We start from the raw sequence: 15,297 nt of genomic DNA, 5'->3' as shown, positions 1-15,297 counted from the left end.
ATGATGGCACAATACGTCCCTTGTTAAACACAATAGGTAGTTATTATGGTAAAAATTGCCAATTTATGTCAAACATTTTTACACATAATACAGAAAATCTATACCTACTGGGTTTGACATCGTCGTGTACGTGAACTATTTACATCAGGGTAAATCGGTCATACTTGTACAAACGTACATAGAAAGTAACAATTAATTATATTATATCCTGTACGATTACTAATTATGAATCGGTATAAATGACATTTTTAATTTCAACGCCTGGCGCGTCACCAAGGGCTCAGCCCTAAATAATATTAGGTAATTATACACTTATGCAATACATTTAAAGAAACCAAAAAAGAAAAATAATAGAATACTTTCCATGAACTTGAAAAATGTAAACTACCACGAACATGTTTTTTTCCGAATCTGCAACTGCCTTTTCTGCTGGTCTACCTAGTATTTCAACGGGCAGTAGCCCCTGAAAAACGGTGATCTATCGCTTGAACATATCAGAGTATGCGATATTCAAGTGTTTGACTGAAGTTTACGTAAATAATCATGATTATTTGTAGAAAACTCGAATTTTTAGAATGACACATTCACTTATCAGCGTAGACACAGTCCTGTACTTTATTATGGACTGGGAATTTCCACCGAGAATGTGAGCGAACGAGCTATCGATTGCAGTAAACGCCGAACCAATGTCTATCAACCCCTCGTACTGACACTTTTTAAGTGAAAAAACTCAAAAACACACATTTTTGAGTAAAACAAACACACGCACACAGGTTTTGAAATATTCTCACAATTTTCGTAATCTGCTATTGTCGAGCTACCGAAATATATAATACATGTCTGATTAAAGATTCATTTTAATGGTGAAAGATCATGTTAAAGATAAGTGTCTGCGATGGGGGGTCTCCCCTTAACCTACTTCCCTGTGCAAAAATCATGGCTATGATATCAATAGACATCAAGTGCCTTCCCTAGCTGATAAATTTCATAATAAGCCAGCCTCATCAATTTGTACATACCTAATTTGAAGCTGAAAAAGGGAGCAGCATTAATAAGAAATTTTCAGCTAACAAAGTAGAGTAAAGTTTGCCCTTGTTGCAAATTTCCATCATGCTTGGACCCTCTTAATGCTGCTTGCAGCTTTGATGTCTTTATTCTGGCCATTTAGATATTTTAAAGTGTTAATCGAAATTAAAAATTTAAGAAAAAACATAATCTGATCGATAATGCTGGAAACAGAACAAGTTGATCCTTGTGCTAAGTTTTTTGTCATTAATCTGTCGGTCGGCATTGCGCTTATTCACAGAGAAACATAGACAGAGTCGCAACGCTTGCATGCCTTTTGTTCCATGGTCGTCTTGGTAGACTATTGGCTTTTCATATTAAAATGAGCTTCAAAGGTGTTAAACTTTTAGGAGGCTTTGTTTGTGGTTGATAATTACACGAGATTATGCGAAAAATACGACGAGATTGAATCGTACAGCCAGTCGCGTAGCAACCATAGTTACTTTGTGAACTCTCAGGCCAGAAACACTGTTTCACGCCAATCAAAACATAACACGCCAGCAGTCTCATAAACATGTCCTTCCTTGACGCATGTGTAAAGGACGGTATGACTGACCATAAACCATTGAGTAAAACTAGACAATATCGATAAAAAGCCATTCAAATTTGGTTCAAACACACTCATTATATATTAATAAAAATATAAGAGGAATTTTAGAACGGTAAAACTCACTTTTCTGAAGCTCAAAACACTCCCGTTTTCGCCAGCACGTCAATTACGCTCAGCACCACACGACAACAACAACACAAACTTTGCCGAACATACTTTCGCTTAACAATTGGCGAAAATCCGAAAATTACCGAAGGATGCATGGTCGGCACTCTTCGGAAAAGAGAGGCGAGAGCAACCCGAGGCGAGGCGAACATGGATGGGTTACGTAACCGCTTCACGCCTTAAACAATACCCGTTGCGACTCTGTCTATGTTTCTCTGTGGCTTATTTGTTGAGTCAGGATAAAATAGTTGCAAACGTATGAATTCCCATTTTCTGAAAGGGCATTTGAATTGTATAATAAAATAGTATGAATTATGTTTCATCATGTGAGCTGGTGGAAATGTGTAGGCTGTGAAATTTTAGCAGTCAAACAAGCGTGCGAGACTTTGATTTACTAGTAAACATTGCATGCTTTTTTGACGTGAATTTCAATTCGATTATCGATGTTTGGAATAGGGAATGTCCCTATCCCAAAACATATTCGGAACATTCAGATTGTCACTACATTATGCGATTAAAACCGCATACTGTACCATTATACGTCACACTTACAATTTGAATAAATATAAGAATACAAAATATATGCAAATATATACAAAATAATAGCATATGTAGATGATTGTACGCTAAGGCAATGCCATGTCCTGTAGCTATTAAAGCATAGACCCTCGTTTTTCTCGAGGGTCTATGATTAAAGCAAGGCATCAAATGTACTTTAACAAAATTGTCAAATATTGCACGTTGCAGTTTCTTTATAAACATTCATTTAACATCTCATGCTCCCAACCAATATCATAACTCTATAAGTAACTATATGTTTTGACACTGTCACGCAGTTTTTTAAAGGTCATAAAGGCCATGGATACCATTTGTTATTATGAAAACATAGGGGTGCACTGAAAGTGCAGAAACCTTTAGCAAAATATAAAACTTGCAATTGTTTCTATTATTATTGTATGTCACCGCCCAATTTACTGTAATTACTATATTCTACTTTTTGACAACTTTAGATAAAATATTTGTTCCATTGCTTATTAAGTTGTATTTTTTACAGCTTGATCTGCCATAGCAAGTGATTCTATCAGGAAAAAGATGTCCATTATCTTTATTTTTATTCTCAGTGTTTTTTTTTTGTTGCAGAATGTGACGAGAAATATATAAACATTTCTCCGGGCGAATTGGTCGTTATTACCACACCGTATTACCCTTACGCTTACTCAGCTTACATTCATTGTCAATGGTACATCCACTCCATGAATTTTCAATCTCTCAGATTTCACTTTCGGGACGTCGACACCGATATCGATGAAATGAGAGTCGGTTATGGGCGGCACTATTTTATCGAAGAGGTCGAGTATTTCTCTATATATGGAAGAAGTCCACCAAGCGACTGGATATCTCCTGAATCTGATATATATCTTCACTGGTACTCGTCCAATAAAGCTACAGGTAGAGGGATGTATATAGAAATCACGGGTAAGTTAAGTAGAGCGTAAATGACTAGTTAGAATTACATAATTATCATAATCGGAATAAGAATTGGTCCTATTTTCGCAATGATTTTAGCATAGGTGTATTTTGGGATTAAAAGAACAAAAATGATGTCCGTTTAAATGTCCTTGTTTCCATAGCAACTATATTATAGGGTGAAATTATTAAGTTTTGACAAATGCCATGGAAAAGGGCATACCATGCTACCGACCTTTCGGAATTGATGAGTCACAAAAAAACAAGTTTGATCTTTATTAGGACCAAAGCCCTATGGGACTTGGCCCCGAATTGTATTTACTCTGGGTCACATCTTTAGGGGCCCAAGCCAACTGGCTGGGCCCCTATTGTTGTTGATCGAGTTCTACTGTTTCTTCTTTCTCTTCTTGCCCCGTTTCTCTGTTAACTTTGATATCTGCAGAGTTAATAGCTACCAATAAGTACTCGTGCACCTGAACCTTGATACTTTATTGATCACGTGACCTGGAGGCCATATTGGCTTTTCTTAAAACCTAAAAATGGCTTCTCCTGTGACTTAGGGGTCTGGTCTATTTGACACTTTTTGTATAGCAAGTGTAGCAGGTCCTTAATATTTGCAAGTAAAATCGCGTGCGTTCCCCTGACCTTGGCCGCCATATTGGATTTTCGAAAATCCCATTTTAATTTTGAAAAATCATCTTCTCCAGAACTAACACACCGATTGAGCTGAGCGGTTTTGCCGCAATATTGGATTTTCGAAAAATACTTAAAATATTTAAAAATTTTCTTCTTCGGAACCAAAACACCAATTGAACTGAAATTTAAGTCATGTCATCATTAGTGTGAAAACTTTAAAGTTTGCAAAAGGCGTGTGGATCAGTCACCTGGTTTGGCCGCCATATTTGGATTCTGCGACAATCGCAATTTGATATTTAAAAATCTTCTTCTCCAGAACCAAGACACAGATTAAAATGAAATTTCACTCATGTCATCCTTATTGTGAACACTTTCAAGTTTTTTAAATGGTTTATAGGATCGGTCACGTGGTAAGGCCGCCATATAAGATTTTGCGAAAATCGAATAAAATATTTAAAGGTCTTCTCCAGAACCAACGCACGAAATTTTACTCTTGTCATACTAAGGGTGCGCACTCTCAAGTTCAGACAGTTAGATCGGTCACGTGGTTTGGCAACCGTATTCGATTTTTGCATAACTCGCAACTTAATCTTTAAAAATCTTCTTCTCCACAAGCATCACATATCATCTTTAGGGCAAATATTTTCAAGTTTGCAAAAGACAAAGTCGTCATGTGATCTGGCGGCCATATTGGATTGTCCAAAACCTTAAAATGACTTTTCCTGGTGTCCTTGGAGTATGGTCGATTTGAAATCGGGTGTCGCGAGCATGTCCTCTGTTTTTTAAAATTTGCAAATAAATCGCTTGCGATCACGTGACCTAGGCGGCCATAAAATTTCGATTTTCAAAACTACCAAATAATTTAATCTTTAAAAATCTTAAACTCGAGAACCATTAGATCCTTTATAATGAAATTTTACATCATAAGTGTCAGTGCTGTAAAGTTTGCGAAAAGCATTTTTTAGGTCAAGTGGTTTGGCCGCCTTATTGGATTTTCTTAAAATTGCAATTTCATCTATAAAAATATTAAACTCAAGAACCAACGCACTATTTGAAATGAAATTTCCCTCAAATCATCACGAGTGTGCGTGCTATCAAGTTTGTAAAAGGCATTTGGATTGGTCACATGGATTGCCGGCCATATTGGTTTCTGCTAAAAACCTATTAACAATCTAAAATATTCAAAAAATCTTTTTCGCAAGAATCAATGCACCATTTGAATTGAAACTATGCTCTGATCTACCTTTCCACTTTGCGAAAGGTGGGTCATGGGGTAAAGATTGGTCAATGTGGTTAAACGCCAATGTCCCCAACTAAAGGGGATTATGGTAAGACTATGCAGATATGGAAAACCCACGCCATGGGTAAGACGCACTCGATTTGCTCCGAGATTTTCAGAAATTCGACGTTTGACCGGCGTTAATTTCCGTCCAATATCATGTATTACACCTGTGAATGTATAGCGACTTCATTTGTGTCGAAAAAAACGTTGAAAACACTGCTTTATAATATAGAGACCGCATATTTTCATATATTCACAAAGCGTAGTTCCAGAGTGTTCATTTGATCTCTGTTCTAAATGTTAATGTATGCTGCCAATCACGATTCCTGAAATTCAAATTGCGGCCTTTGCGCTATCTTAGTCATTGCGGAGCACAACTAACAAAGCGTGGTGACTTTATATCACTAAAATCAACGTTATGTACCTAAACAAACGCATACACAGCAACAAACACCTAACACGATAAGACCATAGACCATCGAGAAAAACGAAGGTCTACGATAAGACACATGTAATGAACACGCAAGAAACGTAAACGGCATTTTCTTTTTGGGGTGTTTAGTGTTCCTGAAAAGAACCATTTTATATGTGGTCCTGTAAAATTTATGAACAAAGAGAGTCTTCACACGTCGTTTGGATGGCAATCAAAATTTCGCTTCTCCCTTCAGACATCGAAACTTAATCTTTTCTTTCATGTTTTGAGGAATTACCCTTTGGCATTGCGACTGGTTCGATCATTGTTTATACCTATTGATTCAATTCAGTTCGGTTGATAAACTTGATATGTGTACGAAAAGTCAAATTTGTCATATGCCTTACCTGGGTGGTAACAGTTGACGAAGTACAACCTTTGTAGCACATTTGCCGTGTTACCATGCCAAACATGGTAAAACGTGGTACTTCGTCAAATGTTGCCACCCAGGAAAATCGTATGACAAATTTGACTTTCGTCAACAAGACAAATTTGTGTCATCTTTCAGCTGTTCTGGGCTATCATCATGACAACTATATCATTGGGCACATTGCTTTTATTCCTTCTGGCCTATACAAATTTAATATTTAATAAGGTCAATTCTTAATCGGTTTTTGCATGTGAGTTTGACCCAAAGCGCCCTCTATCGTTAGTTTTATGGAAACGGAGCATACACCATGGCTATCATGTTGCTAAAAACATTTTGCTATCTACAGCACCCACTTGTCGTACACAAGGGCGTTACATTTAATCTTTCATTTTTTCAATGTTTACTCCTATACTCGGGTCACTGATGTTATATATAAACAAATTATTTAATGAATGTCACATTATGACCATCAAGATTTTATAAAAACTAAAATTTTCGCTATTTATAAAATGTACCAGTCAAGCTCGAGCACCGTAATGAGATCACCCAGTACGGACGGCTGCAGCTGTTTACCGGCTTCCATTAGCCGCACCCGCGTACTCGTGTGCGGGATAAAGGGTAGCCGTACTTATCCACGGAGTTTTTGTGCGGTCGATGTTAGCTACCTCCATGATCCCTCCATCAATCCCTCAACACAATACGGACTATGGCATGGCTGATCCTTACCTCCATGGGTTGACCCATGGAGAAAGGAAAGGACGTCTCTTGCTTGGAGGAGGGACTGTCATGGTGATAAATCAATACCGGTTTTGGCTTTGCAATTTCAATGCAAGAGTTGGCACTTGACCATGTGTACCTAGACGTGTATAGATCATCAGCGGCTTATTCAGCGGTACAACGTATAACTCCATGATGTAAGACGAAGATCTTTATTTTTGACTGACTGCACCAGCGATGGTCCGCATTAAATAGTACTTCAGGAGAAAAATTACAAGGCAAATTTCCATGGACTTTTTCCATTTTTTTGAAATCACAGTATACCTGCATCGACGTGAAGACGCACTTCTTAGCCGTAAAACATTAAAGCTAGGTTTTCATATCAGTGACATGTGCATTTGCGTAATTTTACTGTTGCTAAAGAGTGTCGATCGACCTCAGTTGTTCTGCTGTGAATGTTAAAACACTTCTCCGAGTCATAGACCCTGGAGGGTCTATGCCCGAGCATCTTGAAATGTAGTAAAGTAACATCCCCGGAAAATGTCCACGAAAATTTCCCGTGCGAACGACGACGGGGCCCCAGAACCTGTCAGTGAGTAGTGCGCGCGCTGCAAAAATTTTGCAAATCCGGAGATTTTTTGAAAAAAAGCGTCTAAACTTGGCTCACAAATGCCCCGTTTTATTTTGTGGTTGATTATAATCTCTACGAATCACAATTTTTGTTATAGCCGTAAAGTTAATGCGTTTACGATATTATTCATATTCACGGGCATGGAAACGAACCATTACTGTGTATTTGTGGGCAGTCACGTGGTTTAGCTCGACCAATTAAAACGAGATGGACAGGGCATGGTAATATTATAATGATATGATTTTAAAGTGACATATATCCCTTTAAAAATTCGGCGATGATCACAAAACTGTTTCAGCTGAGTCATTTTTTAAGGCATGTCTGCAGAAACATACAATGGAGATTACGATATTGGCGTTCGTTACCCTTCAACGACAACTCGCAGTGAGAGATATCCTTGTTTTCGTGAAAAGTGTCTTCCTTCAGTGACTGTCACTCACTATGTTTTTAGTGGGACTTTTCAAAAATAATGTGTACCACCGGTAAATTGCAGTTTGTAAGCTCTGTTCAAAAAAGAAACGCAGTCCTCGCTTCTAGCGTTTATGCGGCTTATGCTGGCATAAACATGTTTATCTAATTTGAATAGAAAAGGCTCACAACGTAAAAGAGAGTTCTGTAAAAAGCATGCGAATACTACCGGAGGAATAATTTCGACAACTTTTCATGCTCCATGAATCCATCATGAATGTCCATCAAAAGGTTGTTTCAACTAATTTGCAATGTTTTGATGCATTATTTAGACAAAACATGATCTAACCTTTCGCCAAGGGCATTCTGCGAGAGATAAACAGCTAGGATTCAAAATTATGGTGAAGTCACTGTAGTTTAATGACCAGTTAGTAAATACCACAGTCATGGGCGTTCATCTTACACTTTACACCCTTTAGTGCAGCAAATACTGAGTCCGGATAACCACAAATTCAAGTAAATCAAAGTCCGATTCAAAAACCTCTATCTACAACTGAAACTGATCATCATTCCATTCGAGGCCCGCGGCCCTCATTATCACCGGCTTAAAAAAAATCAGCATCATCAAGGGACTTTCAATTTTGTATTTTTATATTTTTTGATTCTGGTGTAGCTTTACTTACACTTAGGGTATTTCAAAATTAAATTCGTATCCCACTGCTTGATGTAAATGTTATGCTGGGAATGTTAGACAATCACAATTATCGCCTGTGTTGTTTGCTGAATTAGCAACCTCAAGAATGGTACACATTTTCATTACGATTTTCTTGTGACGGAAGTCCTTGTCTGATTCAAAACGTTTGATAATACGATTGTGACTAGCGAGGCTACATCAGGATGCAATGCACTCGAGTCGAATACATAGGCAATGTATCTGTTTTTCTTGTGAGGTTGAGGTAAGGTATAGAGCTGCCGCTATGTCTAGCTCTGCATGGCAGGGCTGTGTGTTCCCGGCGTTAGGACGTATAACGCCGGGAACACACAGCCCTGCGGGCCGAAAGAAATTAGGAGCTATACTTTTAAAATGTGAATTTTAGTAGCAGTCAATACAACAAGCTATAGAAGTCGAGCGAAGTCTGCACGCCAGGTTGTTCCACTCGTTTTTGTGGAGTGACCGTGCTTACGTCGTGCGACCATTTTCAGCTTTTGTGCCAGGTGTTGGTACAACGAAGCGTCTTTTAGTTCCATTGACCCGATGTCGCATCGCAAATACCACGAAACCATAGTCCCTCGTGGAGGAACTGTAATGAAAATAAAATTCAATCAAAACTCTACAGGAGAAATAGTCGCCGTTTCCACACACTGCCTTGCATGCAAATGCTGTTCGAGTCGTTTGATTTTGGTATTATCGATGTGTACGTGATTCACACCTTCCGACCGGCTTAGCATATTAACTAACCCCGAAATTTCGGAGTTGTATACATGGCGAGTTAGCATCGGCGAAGTTGTACTGTGAAGGGGTGGACGCAATTTGTCACGGATTGTTCTAACTTAAGATTACTTACGATCAGAATCTGCTGCCGTCCTTAGAGATTATAATTTATTTGCCCGACTTTCCCTTATTGTTTATGTCTAGTGTGCGCGCCTGTACCTAACACGAGACGCTCAGGGCTAGATTTGAACTCAACACAAAGTACCCGAGGAAATCTTCTTCTTAACTAAGCCAAGACCTTTATTTTGTATCTTCCTTCCGACGCTCGTAATATGTCCACTTCAACGACTGGTTCCCATCACAGCGCCTCCACATTCAAATCACCCACTGCTGTTGTAAGAAAGTAGCAGTTCCATGTTGGAAGCCGGGGTTGAAAACTGGGCCCCAGAATATGCACACATCGATTAGATGCAAAAAAAGCAGAAATTCAGAGATGATTGAAAGCTATGCATCGTCGCTGTTTGATTGAATTAATTGTACAATGAGAAATCCGTCTCCGAACTCGGCTATACTTGGCTATAGCGACCGTTCTGTTTCCTAACTTCCTATATTTCTATTACAAACCACTGTGGCCATCGCTGTCTATCGAACCATAAAACGACTGTGATTTGAATTCAGTAAATTTTCGCTGGGATTCGAAATCACAACGTACGGCATCCAGTCACCTAGCAAAGACATCACAGTCGAGAAAAGTCAGTCGGCCAGACCACCGGTCATTGGCCAGTCCACACACGCTAGTTATAAGCTAGGCTCGAATCATGTGAACCCTGCAACCTTCCATAATAATCAGGCAAAGGTGATAATCTGTGTGTAACCGACAGTTTATGTTTCTAAGATACGCCAACGACTAAGCAAGTGCGATCCCTGGGATCGCCATTGTTCTGGTCTGTAAGAGGATAAGGAAGATGTGATAGCCTTTTGTTTTCCATTGAAAATATAATCTTGTTGGTAAATTTTCTGATAAGACAATCTGGCGCCAACGAATGCATTTAACCATCACGCCAAGTGTTTGCCAACAATCAATGTCACTACGACGTTGCCTTCTCAAGTGCAAAACTGACACTAAACATCGATTTGATTCAATAGGCAAAAATTGGATATCGAGTAATTGTGGAGAATTTTCTTCTCTATTTTAGCATTTATTCCTATAAACGATTTCCATCTTAAATTTATTTATTTAGCTATCTCTTTTTGTGAGCATGCATGATTCTCTTATTTAGTGCACTTACGTACCTGCGTACGTGCATACATACATACATACATACATACATACATACATACATACATACATACCTACCTACCTACCTACCTACCTACCTACCTACCTACCTACCTACCTACCTACCTACCTACCTACATACATACATACATACATACATACATACATACACACTATACTATTGTACTTATCTTATTACCGAATCAATCATAGTTTATAAAACTTTACCCCTTCTTATTTTATTCCATGTTTTATGAAACGTACAATGCAATATCTTACATATTTTTTTTATTATAACCGATAGTCGATTCAGCGGAAACCTGTATAAACAACGTCACAAGTTGTAATTATATCCCAGAGTGTGACTTCAATGTTGATGAAATTCTTTGTGGTAAGTCTCTGAATTCGGCTGAATGTCTTGCCACTTTGCCTATCAGTCTGCATGCATGCCTGTCTGACTAATTATAATATACATTATACGTCTGCCTGCCTTTCTATCTGACTTCTCTTATTAGTACCTTTTTCGCCTTTTCTGATTGTCTGCTTACTGCCCCAAGCGATCTTATGCCTATTTTTCTTCGTTTGTTTGTCTTTCCTGTAAAATTGCTTTGTAAGAACAAAGTTTACTTTAAAAAGGTGACATGTACCGAAACTGATTGTGCCCTTTTCAAACACGTGCATGCAAGCTCTTGAGAGTAAATACCTGATTCGTTTTAGCAGACAATCATCCAACTGCAAAATTTGCCACTGACACCTCACAAGCGCGCTGTACCTATTTGTGTATGATGAGATTCCGTCCCATATGTCTAAGTAGCTATTATCATAAACATACTAATAGGTTTATGTTGGCTACCACTATGTTCACTCATCGCGTTTTTACGTTAAACATAACTGTTGCATATGTTCAACATTCAAATTCGTGCCTAAGCAGATCTATTAATATGACCTCTTGATCGTCGAATGTTGTTTAACATTTGCTTCTAAACATTTACCTTTCCTCTAGAACATTATGGTGTACAGCAGCTCAACGTTTCCTCAAACGACACCATTGTTATTGCAACCCCGGAAAACAAATTTACCAACGACGTTGTTTACTATATAACTGGTGATGACGACTGTACCCCGAGAACAGAGTTTCTATATTACTACCAGCAAGAAGACTGTCGGATCTCTATTGGCAATGGTTTGGATGCATCGGATGAAGATTCCTTGGTTATTCAACCGGATATACAAAAGTCTAATCCATGGATGTCGCTAGGATCAGAAATATGGCTGCGATTTGGATCAATTCATTCTGAAAGACCCTGTAAAGCTCTCATTTCAATTTCATGTGAAGGTAAGTAAACTGTTCACTTACGTTGCAAAATGAAGTACATCATATGCTTAATGGAAGATTATCATAATTTAATTAGATAACGAATTACATACTAATCATGAATAAAAAATTTCCTCGACTGCCACGAAAATTTCAGCGAAGGGATTTTTAGCAAAACTATAAAAGTATTACATATTTTTCAATCTACAATGTTTCAACGACAGCCATTATATGGTTGAAAGTTTCAGATATTCCTCAAACCTTGAAATATAACCGGGTTTACTCAAAATCTCACATTATTGAATGATTTTGTCGCAATGAAAACAACTGATAAAATCAGTCTAAGTTCCCTTGATAAATATATAGAATGAATTAATATACACCATATGCAACGTTTCTAGTGCAGCCATCAGGGCTAAATTTATCAGTATTCCCAATTAATTGGAAATAACTTGGTCTAGTAAGTATAATTAACATCTCAATAAGCAAATTGTGTATCTACTTTCACATCACATTTTTCAAGGGAAACCATTGTTTCAAATTTGATTTTCTTCACAAAAATCTTTGGCTCAATTGCACCGTCGCTTGAAATACATTGCTGGTACAACTATTAAAATATGATATAATTTTTGTCGTCACTTATGTAATTCTCCTAAGCATTTTCGTCCAACAGACAAAATTGACATGAATTTAAAATGCACATGGTTTCCATTGCAATGATTTTAAGCCTGAAATTTGCGGGTTTTCTTTCCTGAAATCCATCTTGTCTTGGCTTGCTACAAAACCAAACGCTAGGGGTTTGCTTGGTCAAAATAAAATATACTAAGCATATCACGTGGTGCATGTTAGACTTAGTATCAGGAATAAGTGGTTAATACTTGTTATTTTCTAACCCAACCGAAGCTCAACAAATTTGCGAATGCCTTGAATCATCTACTAGAATTTGTGTTCCCTAAAATAGCCAAACAGAATGCGTGTTCCACAACATTGACATCTTCCAGGGGCCGCGAGCAAGGTGAATTTTGCTGGTGCGTTAGTGAATTCATTTTTAACGGATTCCAACTGGGGGATTGCCAGAAGTGTTTTTCACTATGTATATGTATTTGCTCAAGCTACCAGTCTGCGTAAAGAATGATGTTGAGTTCTATTCTTGCACTATATGACTCACGAGAAAATTGCAGTCTTAGCTCAAATCAGTTGCTATTTGGCCGATTTGACGCCGCCATCTTGAATGAGGATAATCATAATAATGTTGTATCAAAATACAGTGAATAATGCAATCTGACGTTAACACTGCACATCGCCCTGTATGTGACGTCGAGCAATAGGCTGTGTTCACGTCCCCCTGCACCCTTTGAAGTTTTGTCATAATGATCACAAATTATTATAACATGAGATCAATAATGTTTTAAACGCTTCGAATTTCATCGTAGTTTATAAAGATATATCGTTGAGATATGCAATTTATATTGATGTCAAAATGAGCAATATTTCATCATTAATGTTCTCAGGATTCATGCAGGTTGGAAAAGTGTTTCTAATTAATCTATTCCTGATGGCTTGATCCATTGTCATTGTCTTAATAAAGTATGCGTCATATATTTTCAAACGATGACGAAAATCCCGGTAGCATACTTTTAATTACAAATTATATTGTATTCTGTATATTGATTTAGCTGGAATATGTCAGCGTGTATTGTTTACGAACAACATATATTTATATCGGCATTTGGATATAATTAAAAACTTCCAATTGTACTTTTTAGAATGATAGTTTCAAATTTATAATGGTATCTATGATATTGAATATGTATGGCATCAAAAAAGGATAACTTTATTCGTTTGGATCGAAGATGCATTTTTCAATCGATATCTTCATCTTCATCGAGCTTGTACAAAATACGGCACCACTGCTATTGTGTTATTATTATTATTATTATTATTATTATTATTATTATTATTGTTGTTGTTGTTGTTGTTGTTGTTGTTATTGTTGTTGCTGTTGCTGTTGTTACAATATATGTTTATTTTATTATTATTGTAATCAGCTGTTATTGTTGTTATACCAACGTGCATTTAGCAAGATATTAAGAAGAAAACGACTGCAAGGTATCTTGATAATGAACGATATGTGCAGTAGAGTGAATGATAATCAACATCATTATGTCCTCGATTTCGATAAACGTTTGAAATTTAGCAGACAATTCATTAAAGCTTGCTTTCTTCAAGAAGACAGTTGTAACCATTCAGGGTGTTCTGCGACGCGTTGACCACCATTTGTAAAACGGGTTCGTAAACGTTTTGAGACCATTGATGATGTTATTTTTTACATTTTCACACGCAGACTGCTACTCGTAGATGCGGCCTCCCTAACATGCCTATCAAAATCATTTGTCCCCTACATCCGATTTAAGGTAGAATTATTCGCGTCGGGAACAGATATTCGGACTCTTTTAATATCGCACAAGGGCTGAGCCCACAAATTTTGCTTAGCTGTGTAATTTCAATAAAATGACAGTTCGCTATTCGCAGTAGATGGGTTTTCGATGAAGACGAAATTTATAACAACTTTAGCTAAGAATATAATATCGTCATAAGATGCATGTAGCAGTAGTTATATTTATTATAGTGACTTATGACATCACTAATAAAAAAAAGTAATTATAAGTCATACATTATGAGAGGTCATCCAGCCCAACGGGCTTACAAGTCACTATAAAGCAAAATTAAGCATCATAGAGGGTCTCAGGACGAAGACAGTAATGAACAAGAGTTGAAACTAATAAATAATGTAAATCAACATCTCATTCGTGACAAACTTAGGAAAGAAATATTTGCAGCATACACTGCGTCAACTAATTGAATAAAGTGAATAAAGTGTTGAATAAAGTGTCTTTTCTGAAACGCTTTCTTGATATATTTTACCGTTAATCTGGTATTATTCAACATAAGATAACATAATGTTTGCATATCATCAAAAGAGGAAAAACCCTGATTTGTTAACTCAACCTCGTGATACAAGTGTTGACGATAATCATTATACATAGGACAGTGAAACATAAAATGCATGACTCATTAAGTCCTACGGTAATACAAATGATAGTTTGTTTAACTCTCTCTCTTTTTCCACGAATAAAGTATAGTTCGCAACAAACATAATAATGTTATAAACGTGAGAATGATCCTTTGTGAGTTTCCTACTCAAAATAATGTAACATTTTTATTATCTTCCATTTTAGTTACACCTATTGACGATTGTATAAACGATAATACCTCCTGTAATGGTATATCTGAGTGCAATGATGCAAAGGACGAGCAGAGATGTGGTAAGTTTTTTCACACAATCTTGTCAACGGCTGACAACTAGTGACAAAAATGACACTCAATGGAACTAGGACTATATATATAATGTGAGACAATTTGGCCGTGTCTGTCCATGAGTGAACAAGTCATCGTTGATGACACAGTCCCCGCTTGTCCATTTTGTTATAATCTTTGGTGTCTAGGT

At 37.3% G+C, this 15,297-nt stretch overlaps 1 protein-coding gene across 1 annotated transcript in view; it reads left to right on the top strand.

Annotated features, from left to right (window-relative positions):
* LOC139115290 (uncharacterized) overlaps positions 1-15,297 on the top strand; it is a 149,860-nt gene that overhangs the window by 60,815 nt on the left and 73,748 nt on the right. The window contains exons 6-9 of the mRNA XM_070677300.1: positions 2,921-3,256; positions 10,779-10,865; positions 11,478-11,810; positions 15,029-15,115. Of these exons, the coding sequence (XP_070533401.1) occupies positions 2,921-3,256; positions 10,779-10,865; positions 11,478-11,810; positions 15,029-15,115 (843 nt within the window). The remainder of the gene's footprint in view (positions 1-2,920; positions 3,257-10,778; positions 10,866-11,477; positions 11,811-15,028; positions 15,116-15,297) is intronic.

This window comes from Ptychodera flava, chromosome 17, assembly GCF_041260155.1.
Source record: "Ptychodera flava strain L36383 chromosome 17, AS_Pfla_20210202, whole genome shotgun sequence".
NCBI classification, from domain to species: domain Eukaryota; kingdom Metazoa; phylum Hemichordata; class Enteropneusta; family Ptychoderidae; genus Ptychodera; species Ptychodera flava.
Note: the sequence above shows the minus strand (reverse complement) of the source record. Positions and strands in the feature narration are given on the sequence as shown.